The following is a 13,912-nucleotide window of genomic DNA, read 5'->3' on the forward strand; positions in this document are numbered from 1 at the left end:
CTGTCCCCCATTACAGAACAAAACAAATCCTTGTAGAGGGGAAAGTTGGCAAGAAAACACTGTTGGATACACTCTTATCGTAGGGATGGGTAAACAATATCCAGTCTGATCCTGCTGATCAGCGTGGACAGGTTACCCCTTATTACAGGACTCCCTTTTTGCTGCACTCTGATCATACTCCAGCATTAGATTTCATACAAGAGTATGAACACAGTTATGGCTGCTCAGTTCTTTCTCCATAGCACTGATGTGAATTAGGAGGGAAACTCTTTCCTCTGTCTAAACGTAACAGCTACTAATCACCTCCAGGCTGCCTTGGGCCTGATGCACACCTCAATCACTCTTTCAGAAAATGGGCCAACTAAGGCATGTCTAAATGTGAGTGTGGATAGTTGTTTTGGAAGGGAAGTGGACTCATCTCTGCTTTCCTTTATCTTGTGAACTGCATTCTTCAGCACTTTGAGTTTGGCTTAACAGTCTCCCAGTTTTTTAGCCTGTGTCATGTACCACTTGAGTTTACAGATGGATCTATATCCAAACCAAAACCCAGCACCATTCAGAGCTAGATTTGTTCGTGCTCGAGGGAGATGGCTCACTCATCCCCCTAGGCAAAAACCTGCTGTTGTGTATATCATTGACAAGGTTTGTTTTGAAACCACGAAGATAACAAACACTCCTCTCTGCACTGAATGCTGGGGACAGCCACAGTTAGACCCAAATGTTGTTCTTGTCCATCTCTAGTTGTGAGGTCTCAGTGCAAATCTGTCCAGCTCAGAGACTCAGGGCATCCAGTGTGTAGAGCCAAGGGCTTATCAGTCACAGTCACAGCTGTGACTTATCTTGCTGAGGGCATGTTGTTTTAACTGTAGGTGGAAGTGGTAGATTGAATTCAACATCATCATCCTCTGGCTACAGACAAGCCCAGTCTCCCAGCTCTACTCTCACCAAATCACCTGGCTCGACATTTGAAAGGAAAACCTATGTCAACCGCCATGCAACTTATGAAGGTACCACAGAACACGCCACAAAAAGGAGGCCATGTGTATTGCACTCTGAGGGCACATTAATGCACATTAATGTCCCCAACAGCACAGGAATCTCATTGTGGTTTTGCTGGGAAATAAGCCAGCAGGGACACATTGTAATTATTAAGTCCCGTTTATGGTAATGCTCATTCCTAAAAGGAGTTGTGGTATATATTGTTGAAAGACATTAGCAGCTCTTTCATGTGATCCTGAATAGCTCTTTTTTTAAAATGGAAATGTTTGCTGCCCACTGGGGTTAGACATTTGCCAGGAAGACATGTTCTGAAAGCTTTTAATGATCTTGTGCAAAGTATTAATTAACACATTTCTGTTCTTTGCAGGGAGCTCCAGTGCCAACTCTTCTCCTGAGTTTCCCAGAAAAGATTTTGGTATGTTCTTTTTAGAGCTGTTCCTCTGAATGTTGTGGCAAGGTCATGTGAGTTGGTGACTACAAAGGCTTTTTGCACATTGCTGTGACTTGCTGTACCTGTGCTGTCTCTGTACTGGGCAGTCAGCGCAGCTCCGTGACTTTGGAGGAGTTATTTGGGACTTACATTAACAGCTGACAGCCAGGTCTGTAGCTGACATATTCGAACAGAGGGTGCATACTGTGTGTCTGCTACTCTCAACTGCTTTTGTGATGCTCCCCATATGACATAGGACATGGACAGGAGAGCACAGTCATGGGATACTTTATAGCATTCCCTCCACCCTTACCCTCTACCAAACTGGGAGAATAGCTGCAAGAACAGACTCTTAGGATTTTGAGCCATTGCTGGATATGCTGTTCCAGTTGCTCTTTTCTAGAGTTCAGCGAGTATAATCTATGGAAATACGAACGGGCTATCAAATCATACAGTTACGCTGAACACTGGCGGCAGGTATGAGCTTGCCCTGTCCAAACTCTGAGCTGCTGATTTTACTCAGTGAAGATAATGAAACATTATGATCAGGCCATCTTTCTGGCTCAGAGAGGAAGCAGGGTCTCACAGCACACAGTGTTGGTCAGTGGGGTAAACAGGCCTATTAGATTCCTTTTTTCTATTTGAAATGAGAGATCACCATCTATGAACAACATTTCTGTGTAGAAAAGGAAACAGCAGCTGGTCCAGAAATGCTAAAGGTGCTACTGATTCTTCAAGGTATCTTATGGTCTAAAGGGAGCCTGGTAAAAACTCTAAGAGTTCAATTGCCCCAGCTGTGCCCCAAGAAAAGTTACTGTCTGAATCTGAGCACTCTGAGCAAGATTGGTGTGTTGCCTTCCAGAGATGTCACAAGCAGTAAAGACTAACACTGCTTTTTTCTCATTGCCGTTCACAGCATCTACCTCCACCAGAGGGAGAAGCCAAAGTCGAGGTGAGTGATACTGTTCTTTGAGAAAGCTTCTTTTTTTCTTCAGTGTAATTCAGGTGTGTTAAATGGATCCATTCTTTAGCTGGAATCTATCAGTCCATGTAGAGCAGTCAGATGATGTACGTGAATTTACACCACTGCAGATGAGCCATTTATCTGTAAGCAGTTGTTTAAACAAGCCTGGTGTGAAAATTGACCCTGTTGAAGGTCATGGTGGTTTGGAGTGTGTCAGAAAGGAGGATCTACTTGGGAACCTGGACATCTGAGGGCATAGGACATAGTCTTCTGTCTTGTCTGTTCACTACAATAAACTTAGTCCATCCATACTCTGGGACCTGCCTCTGACATATTTACAGTAATTACATTCATGTTTCTCCCACTGTGATCTGTCTTGCAAACCATAAAGCCATACCCTGAAATGATATCATGCTGCTGGTAAGGAGATGGGGAGGAAATTGGGGAGTTGCTGTGGTCTGTGTAGGCAGCTCACTGTAAAGCTCTACATTGTTTAAATCATTCAGTTCTTCTAATAATTTATTAACAGTGTTGGGGAAAGAAGGATTATATTAGTTTGTAAGAGTATAATATCTGTTCCCAGTTGGTTGAAGAGGAAATTATAATGTTACTTTATCCAAGTTAGTTTTAGCAGTGGATATAAATCAAAGTATACTCTTGCACACTGCTCCTGCAGAGTGTCACATTTCCCAATTATTCTGCCTCAGATTGTCACAGCCTCCTCTAGCACACTACATACCTGAGCTCCCATCAGAACTAGGCCATACATAATAGAGCAGACACCAGAGAATCAGGTCCAGCTTCTCATATTACTTCAGAAAATAATTCTAATCCATCAGCTTCTCCAGGTGAATGCCAAGATAGTGTTTCTTTTATAGTGCACGCACTGTCAGATTTCATCTTGAGAAGCATGTATCACATGTCCTGGCTGGCTACTTTGCTTGTGGGAAGCAAGCTTAAAGGGTTGCCCCAACCAAATCACATTAACTTTGTAGTCTTTTGTGCTGGACAGAAAAGGTCAGTAATAATGTTGAGTACCTAGTGATAATGTTGGCTTAAAACTGGCCTGGTTACATTCAGTGAACCAAAAGAGAAATCAGCACATGATAAGAGACTAAACCATACAGCCCATTGCAGAGATGGCAGTGTGAATTTTATCCAAGAAGTAATAGGGAATTTGTGTATTTAATAAACTTCTTTTGGCTCTGTAGTTTTTTTCTTCAGAAGGACAATAAAAATAGTATTTATGCTGAGTGGGGATATCAGTGTGACTGAGGCCTTCAGTATGTCTGGCGGTAACAACAGTATTGACTTCAACAGAGGCCCTCAATGAGTGAAATATAGCTCCCTGGAATTTTAAGTAACAAACTGTGACCCCAAAACAAAAAGTTACCCAAACCAATTTACAACCAGTTCACATGGGCCATGAGCGGTGCTCAGATCAAGCAGCAAGACAGCAAGATGGATCATAAACAGCAAGAAGGAAGGCATTCATTTCAGCCTGAAGATTCATTCCAGCCCAGGGCACAAATGTATCTCACTCCATATTCATGATCTGCTCTTTATCTTCCCAGAGAGTGAAATACGAGTCCGGCTGCAGAGTGCATCTCCCTCTGGCAGATGTAAGTGCTATGGCTTTTATTCCAGGGGTATCAGGGATAAGACAGAGGATGTTGCTGCTAGGGGTATGTCTGCAGTGTCTCTGGAACCCAGTCTTCATGATGACAGATAGCAGCATGTCATTCTCTTTTTCCTGTCAAGAACATTAATTTTTCTCCCCTCTCTGAACAAGGAAGCATGCTGTGGGCTGGGTGGTGGTCTTGCAAAGATGTAATTTTACTTAGTCCCAGAAGCAAGGCTGTAAAAGTACTTAGTCCCAGAAACAAGCCTCTGAAGCTTTGCTATTAAGTGGCACCCCCAGAAAGTAACAACTTCATAGATACTCAGGTAAATTCCACTGAATGATTTATCCAGAGCAAGATTACAGGTCAGTGAAACAATGGCTTTTGGGTGACTCTGGACCCTTGTCTTTTCCTGCCAGGGACAGAGTTGGATGACGTGAAGCGTTTGCTGAAAGGAAGTCGATCAGCCAGCTGCAGCCCCACACGGTCACCATCAAGTACACTCCCGATCCCAAAAAAGGCTGTGGTGGAGACAAAGATGGTCACTGAGAGCTCTCAGTCAGGTACTTGGCTATTACCGATGTTGCAGTAATTGCAAGGAGTATTTGCCCTAAAAAATACTCAGTTGCTAAGAACATTCAGGTAAGAATACATGATCTCTGTTCCAGACAGAGGCAAGAATACAGGAAAAGGGTCAGAATGCTGAAAGACTGTCCAGATGTTGCCATAACAAGATAGGGTAGCTTTCTAGTGACTAGTCTAAGTTCCATAAATATAAGCCCATTCCTGCCGTGACCAGGTTTAATTCAGAGGTATTTCTGGCAGAGATAAGAGCTCCAAGTGAATATATCTGAGAGTGATTTGATCTCTTATCTCCAAGCAAGATGGAGATAGCAATGAAGACAAAATTTCAGTGAGTGTTGGATTTATTGGCAACACCACTTGATAATAACTCATTAGGAACTGTACTGTCAGAACAAGGGGGAATGGCTTCAAACTGAAAGAGAGTAGGTTCAGCTTAGATGTTAGGAAGAAATTCTTTACTGTGAGATTGGTGAGGCAGTAGCACAGGTTGCCTAGAGAAGTTGTGGATGCCCCAGTGTTCAAGGCCAGGTTGGATGAAGCTTTGAGCAACCTGGTCTAGTGGAAGGTGAATGATCATGCTACCAGGTCAGTCTTTATTCCATTGGTTAAAATTTGGGTGGGCTGTAATCCTGACATTTGAGGTCAGTTACACCACATTAACTTGGAGTCTTTGTGTTGATTCCACAAGGGTGATTCAAATTTAAGGCAGATGAAGTTGTTTACCATATAAATCTGCAGTGCATGCTAAGCCACAAGCCTGGTCTCATTGAAAACACTTCTGTGTGTTTGTTTGTTTGTTTACAGTGTCAGGGACATATGACACAACCATACTGAATACTGCCCTCCCTTCATACATGTGGTCCTCCACTCTGCCTGCTGGGTCTTCCCTTGGTGGATACCATAACAGCTCCTCCTTGATCAATGCCATGTCTCACTCCACAGGATCAGGTATGGATGATCCCAACCTGTACTGCCTAGGTTTGAAGGATGTAACTCAAACCTGAAACTGGGTCAAAAGCAGTGTTTGTGGTTTTTTTGCACTGCAAGAACTAAAATGATGGAAGAATCGAGATGGCAAGGGATATGCTTGATTTTTTTCTGATTTTTTGTTTTGTAATTTGGTGCTCTCTGCTTTTACACTGACTGTATCTGAAAATCCTTCTTTGTGAGGATCTATTGTCCTGACTGTCTGACTGTTGCTAAACTTTGTTGATAGTTTTATCAATGAGGTCAAGCTCACATTCCCCTTAAAAATTAGTTTCAGACTCTAATTAAATTGGATTACCTGGCCCATTGTAAGAGTGACTCATACACTGAAAATGTTATAAGTAAGAGTTGAGTGTGCTTATACCTGGTAAGGCCCACTTTTAAATGCTGCATTTCCCATCTCTGGAGAAAAACCACACAAACCTTTATCATGGCATACTTTTGAAAGTTTTGCTTTCTCTCACTGTAACATGATTACAACTTGTTTGAGGTAAGAGTTTTTCTCGTTTGTCAGTTCAGTAAAATGGTGGTTTGTTGTCATAGTTTTCAAGATTTTTCCCCTGTGTAATTATTATGCATTTTCAGTAATTGCATTTCCAAGTTGAATCGTAATTTCTGTGACTGTGCCACTGACCTTTGGGTACTGGATTTCTTATTTCAGAGAAGTAATAACATTTCACTTCCTCTTTTTGCAGTTTTTGGTGTTCCAAATAATCTGGCTCCCAGCAATCATACTCTGAATGCAGGCCTGAGCTCTTCCTCTACAGGTCAGATTTTTCTTTTCTTCTCTTCAAACTTTGACAGCAACACATTTCTGGCAGACATGTGCAGTGAAATAATGCCTATGTCCCAGTTTCCCTCCTGTTCCTCATCTCAATGTCAGCAGCTTGTCTGCACACCCAGTTATTCAGTTACGGAGGGTTTATTCGGAGTTGGCCCAGTGTAGCTGCTGTTAGCTCCTGTCTATTTTTGTCTGGGAGGCAGGGAAAAGTAGAGATTTTCCAAGGAGAATTGTTTGTCTATTGAAAGACACCTGTTAGGGCAGCCTGTTTCTTCCCTAGAACAACTCAGGGCAATGCTTTAGGAAACAAACTCCTATGTCCTAGTCCATAAAGGCCCACTGCTTTTCTGTCAGTTTTCCCTGTAATTTCCCTTTGCTTCACCTGGCTCACGGCTTCTGGCAGACTCTCTTCAATGTCACCAAACCACGTTTCTGCCTTTCACAGTCACACATGCTGTCTGCACTGCACAGTGCCATCATGCAGGGTCTCTGACTGCGTGATGAGCAGGGTGTACAAGAGCAGTCTATACAGTGATTCTGACACCAAAGGAGCTACCTTCCAAGCTGTTTGCTTGTCTCTGGGCAGTAGTTTGACACATACAGTGTGCAGGTATCTCCTTAAATTTCCCTTAGTCAGTCCAAGCCAGTTTGCTAAATTTTCCTTTTTCCCAACTGCCCCACCTGCAAAAATGTCCATGCAGCCATGAGAATAGCCTTGTAATATAACTCAAGATAATGTTTTAAAATGGTCATCATTACTGTCCTGGGCCAACAATATCAATACAGCAACGTGATTGAAGGAAGAAATGGTTAGGCCTGTGATGCCTCCAAACAGCTGGTGAAATTTGTCGGGAGAGGTCATTATTATCACTGGGTTTGGTTTGGTTTTAGCCAGATTACCACCTGTGCTGTGGGATCCCTATAACTGCCATTGCAATGTTTTTCTTTGTAGTGTTTGGAGTTCAAAACAACCTGTCTCCAGGCTCTTCAGCCGTGACCCAGAATGCTACTGCAGCCTCTGCAGGTCAGAAACAAAGTAAGCCTGGAGAAAGGACCACCAATGTGTGCTGCCTTCTCCCACCTTTTCTGTAGTGACTAGAAAGTTCTTATTGACAGAAGATCCCTCATTACCATCTTCTTGGTGCGATATGAAGGGATATTGAGCAATGTTTCCTCTGCTTTGCATGTGCAGGAACAGCTCCCAGTACCTATGCACTAGAGATTTGCTGTCTGGGGAAGCCTTTAATTGTTTGAGTTGTCCTAGGTATGCTGAATGAGAAAAGATTGTTGAAATGGTTTGCAGCCCGAGGTTGATGTGTGTTGATCCCTTGACATCCTTCATCTTTGTCATTCTTGAATTTCTTCATTGCAGCATATGGGATGAAAAACACTTCTCAGAGCAACACCACGGCAAGCACTGCTGTGTCTGCCTCAGCAGGTGAATGTGTCATTTATAGCTGCTTGGGTATGGCCTTGTACATGCATATCATAATAAAAACAATTAGAGATTCAGCCAGCTGAGTGACACTCAGGTGCAAAACTTGTCAGTAGCCAAGTCTCCTACCAGTATCTTTCTGAAAAGAAAGTGAGTCAAAAGTTAAGAATGAACAAATGAGCTGATTTGATTCAGATCTCCCCCATCCTGTGATGATTTGGATTATTTAATTGCAGCTATTTCTGTTCAGCAGGCAGGAAACTGGATAGAGGAGCACGGACTTCATTTGAAGCCAAAACATTTGCAGGGTTGCTCTTGAACATAATTTTGCAGTAGTACCAGCTTCAACTACTCAAAACCAAAAGAATTGGTTATCAGATGTTATCAGATTAGGGTTTTTTAAATGAGAGAAGTTGAAATCTTTCTAGTACCCTTTGTCCTTGAACAGTTGAAATTCATCTTTTCCATCTCTTTTCTGCAACTCTGAGTTATAAATTACTTTTCTTTTTTTTTTTTTGGTAAGGAAAGCCAAGTTTGTTTTGTAACCCAAGGACTCGCAAAGATGAGGCTTAAAAATAGGTGTAAAGACCACAGAAGTTATGATAACATTTCTAACAAAGGTTTACTCCAGGTTTCTGCTAAAGTAATGGAATAATACTATTTTGGTTATCTTGATTTTCTATGTTGTGTCAATTTGTGTGCAAATTCACATTTGTACACCATGCCAGGCATACTTGATAATGCCTAGTGGCACAAGAGTGACCACAGTGATGGCTTTGAACCTTGTTTGGCCTGTGCCAAACCTCAGTAAACTGTAGTTTAATGTCTCCTAACCCTGCCTGGCTCTCAAGTATGTGGAGGGCTTTGTGCTTTACAGAGTAGCTCCTCAGCTTGGGCTGTGCTGGCTCTGCTGACCCCTGAATGTCGCTCTCAGGCTGGGTTTCTATGATTCCATAGTAAGTGTGTTTGAGAAGTGGAGAGGTCATTCAACAAATCACTCCCATATGTGATTGAATTCCAGATGTTCTCCATTCCTGGTAGCAGTTGCTTCCCTGCTAGTGAAATACACATCTCTAAAGAACCCTAGTGATGTGCACAGCTCTCAGCTTCAGGGACCACTGTGTCTCTCACAGGGTGCTCATAGTGGTGGCAACCCCAATCACGATGTGACTACCTATTTTAATGAACCAAAGTGGTGTGGCATGTAGTTATGAACTCACACTCATCTCCTCTTCTTTATCACCTTTTACCAATATTCCAGGAGGAACTGTCTTGAGCTCCCAAGGAGATGACATTTTGCGTAAAGACTGCAAGTTCCTGCTGCTGGAGAAGGAGAATGCCCCAGCAAAGGAGATGGAGCTCTTGGTCATGACAAAGGACAGTGGCAAAGTCTTTAATGCCTCTGCCACTGGGCTTAATGGAGGTAACTTCCTTCTTTTGGGACATGTGTGTATTCTGAGGACAGAGAAGTGAAGTTCTGTCAGGCAGTCCACCTTTAACCATGTCGCCTGCAATCTGGGTCTAGCTTTTGCATTTGAAGCACCAGAGCATGCCGTGGATATTTCACAAAGCTCAGGAGCTTTGAGAGCAAAAAAACTAAATCTGGTTTTAACAGGCAGAGCTATTGTGTCTTCCCAATAAAAATATGCATTTTACCAATGAAAGAAGATAGGCCTGGTTCAACTTCCGATGTAATGTTTTTAATTATATTTGATTCCTATTCAGGATCCTTTGCAGATGATACCTTGAAGAAGGAGAAGCAGGGATTTTCTTCCTCTTATGCTGCAGATACTGGCCTAAAATCAGATGCAAATGGTAAGAGTTTGTCCCTGTGGAAATGCAATGGAATTTTTTCCTTTTGTCTCCATTACTACCATTCCCTTTCAAGCCCCTACTCTAAGTTTTGTCGTGTGAAGTAAGATTAGTAAAATCTCTTCTACTGTTGTTAAAACAGGAGGACTGAAATCCATGCCAAAAAGAGACAAAGAAACTTATGCAGGTAAGTGACACAACTCAGACTTTCATTGAAAGAAGCACCAAAGCACAATATACAAAAAGCAACTGTTCCTGAGGGACATGGGTGATCTCTGTGCAATGTCATCAGAGAGAGGAAATATTCAGGAGGCTACCAGAGAAATTGGTACCAGTGGTTTGATTCTAGATGAGTGGGCAGTTGAGGTAATCTTTTATTGCTAGAGAAAAACAGATAGCAGACAGTTCAACTGCATCCTGCTACCAGGGCAGATTTCTGGGGAAGATAGGGCTCAGACAGACCATGTTGACTATTGAGCCATTTTTGGATCAAATCTGTCCAAAAGATTGACCCCCAAGCAGACAATTTTTTTCAGCTGTTATTTTAAAATGCACTGGGTGTTATCTCCTGTTGGAATTCCCTTTGGAAATACTGTTCCTGGCTTCCACAGGGATTAGAATTACACTCACCATGTGCGGAGTGTGGTGTAAAGATATTTTTTCCTAGCCTTTTGTATAATGGATTAGAACTTGGTATCCTTATTGTAAGAGATTCTTAACTCTGAAGTCAAGGAACTCTTCATTAACCAGGAGACTGCTCCTTCTGTCTTCCAGAAATACGAAGTGGTGATGGGGGGGGTGCAATTGGATCAGCACCATCCTGGTGTCCCTGTGGTTCCTGCTGTACCTGGTGGAAATGGCTCCTGGGTTTGCTTCTAGCCTGGTTGTTTCTCCTTGGATTGCTCTTTGGACTCATTGCTCTGGGTAAGAAATAACTGAGGAACAAAATGGTGAATGGGATAGAAAGACAGAGGATATAAGCTGGCAAAGAGGCCAAGCACCAGAGATACCAAGGCAGGGAACTGAGGAGCACATTCAGCTTGATGGTGACTGCCTCTAAGATATTAAAAATGGACAGAAAGAATGGATGAGGAATATAAACCTCTGATGAGGAGTTATCTAGTCTTGGAGTGAGCAGGATAGGAAAGCTCCTGAGATCTGAGGTCTTACAGCTCTGGGACTAAATTGCCATTTAAACTTCAGATATCCCTTCTAGGAAAAAAAAGGATACAAAGAACTCTGCAAAACTCGTTGGCCATAGCAATCTGACACAGTGTTGCCATGTCCCTGCTGATAGCAGAAGGTATTTCAGACCTGCATGTGTGGCAGAATATTCCATAGCATTTTCCTTTGGCCTTCCAGCGGAAGAAGTGAGAAAGCTGAAATCTCGTGTGGAAGACCTGGAAAAAATCAATGGTGGCCTCCTGGCAATTAACCAAGGGAATTCAAAATTAGAAAAGGATGCTAGAATAGACTTTCTTCATGGTATCTCACCCTCCTCAACCTTCCCTTATGAAAATGAAGAGTCGGTCTGGTTGATGGTGAAGAGCAGATTGAACAAGGAAATGGAACGAGGTGAGCAAATTCAATACCTGTGATGCTGCATGAGACCAAATGATTTCAAGGGGAAAGGGGGCATTTGCTTGCCCATGGGCCTGAAGAGTAGAACTTTTTGAGTTCAATGAAGTCTGTCAAAAGTAGTGTCCTCTCCTATCCTCAGAGACAGACTATGCTGGATCTCAGGGTGCTGCCTCTAACATTGGTGGTGCATCCCTTAAATCCAGGAGAAAAGGGAGAAGAAAGAAAGTTGTAGACATGCCATCCTGGGCCAGGATATGTCATGTTTGCTGTAGCAAGTGTGTTTTCCATTTTGGAAAACCTGTAGAGAAAAATGAACCCACACCTTTTTTCTCATGCTACTTTTGTTAGCAAGGGGAAGATTATTTGCTTCCATTTAGCAGAGGATGGAAAGAGGTTGACAAAAGACAAGCCTACATTCTCCCATCTTTCATGGGTTTCATGGATTCGTAAAAAAAAATTTACTGTGCTGCCTGTAGCCTCAAAATCCAAATAGATGGATCCTTGTACGTGAAATGAGTAGCTGCTCTCTTGTGTAATGCACTCTAATAGCCCCTTCACTTCCTCTTACAGGCTACTTCCGAGGGGAGAAAGGAGAACGTGGTGAGAAAGGTACAGCCATATAGTCCTTCTCTTCCCTTGTCCAATTCCTTGGTTCTGGCAATGCACAAGTTTGGAGGGGATGTTGCCACAAGGGGCAAGGGGCAGTGAGGAAGATGAAGATGGTTTATGCTTAAACAAAAGGAATCATAGAATTGTTTAGGTTGGAAAAGACCTCTAAGATCATGGAGTCCATGTAAACCTAACACTGCCAAGTCCACCAGTACATCGTCTCCCTGACTGCCACATCTATGTGTCTCCAGGGACTGTGACTCAGCCACTTCCCTGGGCAGCCTGTTCCAATGCTCCATAAGCCTTTTGGTGAAGAATTTTTTTGTAATATCCAATCTAAACCTCCCCTGGTGTGGCTTGAGGCCATCTCCTCTTGTCCTATTGCTTGTTACTTGGGAGAAGAGACCCACCCCCACTTCACTACAACATCCCTTCAGGGAGTTGTAGAGAGTGATAAGGTCTCCACAGAGACTCATTTTCTCCGCCCTCAGCTGCTCCTCACAGAATGTGTGCTCCAACCCCTTCACCAGCTCTGTTACCCTTGTCTGGACTCACCCCAGCACATCAATGCCCTTCTTGTAGTGAGGGGCCCAGAACTGGAGACAGCACTCGAGGTGCCTCACCAGTGCCAAGCGCAGTGAGACGATCACTTCCCTGGTCCTGCTGAACTAAAGCTAGTTTTCCATGTAAACTGTAGAGTCTCTGATCCCATGCAAAACAATATAGGAGGCCAAATCTTGCATTGTGCCAATATGAAAGGCCAGATTATGGTTGTCACTAGTGGGATGGGTTTGATCCTGCACTATTCAATTATGAAGTGTCCCTGTTCACCCTTAACTCCTTCATGTTTCAGTGAAGGTGGGAAAGCAACTAGAAAACCAAAATGAATGAGTAGTCGTAGGAGATATCTCCAGGATGTGTCCTGATTCAACTTTTTTTGCACTTTTCTCAGGTGACATGGGAGTGCAAGGTCCCAAAGGTGAGTCTGGAGTTACATGCTTTCTCAGGTAGATTGGCAGCCTGCCATAAGGTCTGGGTAGCAAACGGACTTTTGCTACTCCAGAAGTTGGAGAAACTGATGTTAGTTATCTGTTAGTTCAGATATTGTTGTAATGGTTGGGGTTTTTTTCTCTTCTTCTGGGCAAAGAACATTTTAGAGTTCATAGTAGAAAAGAGAACAGATCTCACTTTGAATTTAGAACTTCTTTCACCTGGATGAAAGTCATTCCTGAAGCCAGGCTCTACCTGGTTTAATCACAATGTGAAGCACAGAGTGCTTCAGAGGATTTTGCATGGTCTGAATGATTCAGTTCTTTACATAAATACAAGGGAGACGGTAAAACTTGTAAACATCCTAGGAACATAAACTACTTTAATGGAGGTGAGGGTCAGCCAAAGTGACAAACAGGGAAGACAGTATTTCCCACTGACTGTTTATTTCTTTGTCTCTACAGGAGACCGAGGACTTCCTGGTGTTCCAGGTGAGCTATAGTACAATTCCCCTTTGAGGGAGGACATTTAGTGACATTACTGTAGGCAGGAACAGGTTTTGCACTGCAGATCTAGCTCAGGGTGGTTCACTAAAGAGTCGATATTTAGCATAGACTGTATCACTTGATTAATATCTTGGTGCTGAGCTACAGATGCCCCTTAGAGACTTGGTTACAAGCAAGGCCTTGGCCAGACTTCCACTTAGTTGAACATGCTGAATTAGGGGTTGTGAAGATCCCCGTCTACCACTGAAAGAGTCCTACAGCTGCATAAGTGCTTAGCCCAATTTCCTTGTGCTTGTATATATTGTGTTCTTCTAAAGACATCCCTGTTCAAGTGCCCACCTTCTGAGTAATGTGTTCTTTACCTCAGCTGATTAATCCCTCCAGGCTTCAGGTTCTCCTAATTTGCATATTATTCTTTCATGGTACAGAGTCAAGAACTCTGAACATTTGTTGTGTTTTTCTTTCCAGGCATTCCGGGTCCAATTGGACATCAAGGACCAGAAGGACCAAAAGGACAGAAAGGCAGCATGGGTAAGGCTTTCTGTCAATGCTGTGAGTCTTTCACAACTGATTGACAGTGGCATGGGAATACAGGCACCAGACTGGTGTGA

The 13,912-nt window shown here is 43.0% G+C and overlaps 1 protein-coding gene across 2 annotated transcripts in view; it reads left to right on the forward strand.

Annotated features, from left to right (window-relative positions):
- The window catches only part of COL17A1 (collagen type XVII alpha 1 chain), a 60,149-nt gene that overhangs the window by 26,593 nt on the left and 19,644 nt on the right, over positions 1-13,912 (forward strand). Inside the window, exons 5-22 of one of the 2 annotated variants that reach the window (XM_051800679.1) lie at positions 870-1,007; positions 1,367-1,414; positions 2,346-2,381; positions 3,968-4,015; positions 4,435-4,578; positions 5,405-5,548; positions 6,283-6,354; positions 7,321-7,392; positions 7,741-7,806; positions 9,065-9,226; positions 9,529-9,618; positions 9,758-9,802; positions 10,390-10,539; positions 10,978-11,190; positions 11,767-11,805; positions 12,758-12,784; positions 13,260-13,286; positions 13,770-13,832. In XM_051800679.1, coding sequence (XP_051656639.1) covers positions 870-1,007; positions 1,367-1,414; positions 2,346-2,381; positions 3,968-4,015; positions 4,435-4,578; positions 5,405-5,548; positions 6,283-6,354; positions 7,321-7,392; positions 7,741-7,806; positions 9,065-9,226; positions 9,529-9,618; positions 9,758-9,802; positions 10,390-10,539; positions 10,978-11,190; positions 11,767-11,805; positions 12,758-12,784; positions 13,260-13,286; positions 13,770-13,832 — 1,584 coding nt within the window. The remainder of the gene's footprint in view (positions 1-869; positions 1,008-1,366; positions 1,415-2,345; positions 2,382-3,967; positions 4,016-4,434; positions 4,579-5,404; positions 5,549-6,282; positions 6,355-7,320; positions 7,393-7,740; positions 7,807-9,064; positions 9,227-9,528; positions 9,619-9,757; positions 9,803-10,389; positions 10,540-10,977; positions 11,191-11,766; positions 11,806-12,757; positions 12,785-13,259; positions 13,287-13,769; positions 13,833-13,912) is intronic. The other variant, XM_051800680.1, reaches the window with a different exon arrangement.

Source organism: Manacus candei, unplaced genomic scaffold, assembly GCF_025592945.1.
Source record: "Manacus candei isolate 608988 ecotype Guabito, Panama unplaced genomic scaffold, ASM2559294v1 h1tg000050l, whole genome shotgun sequence".
Classification (NCBI taxonomy): Eukaryota; Metazoa; Chordata; class Aves; order Passeriformes; family Pipridae; genus Manacus; species Manacus candei.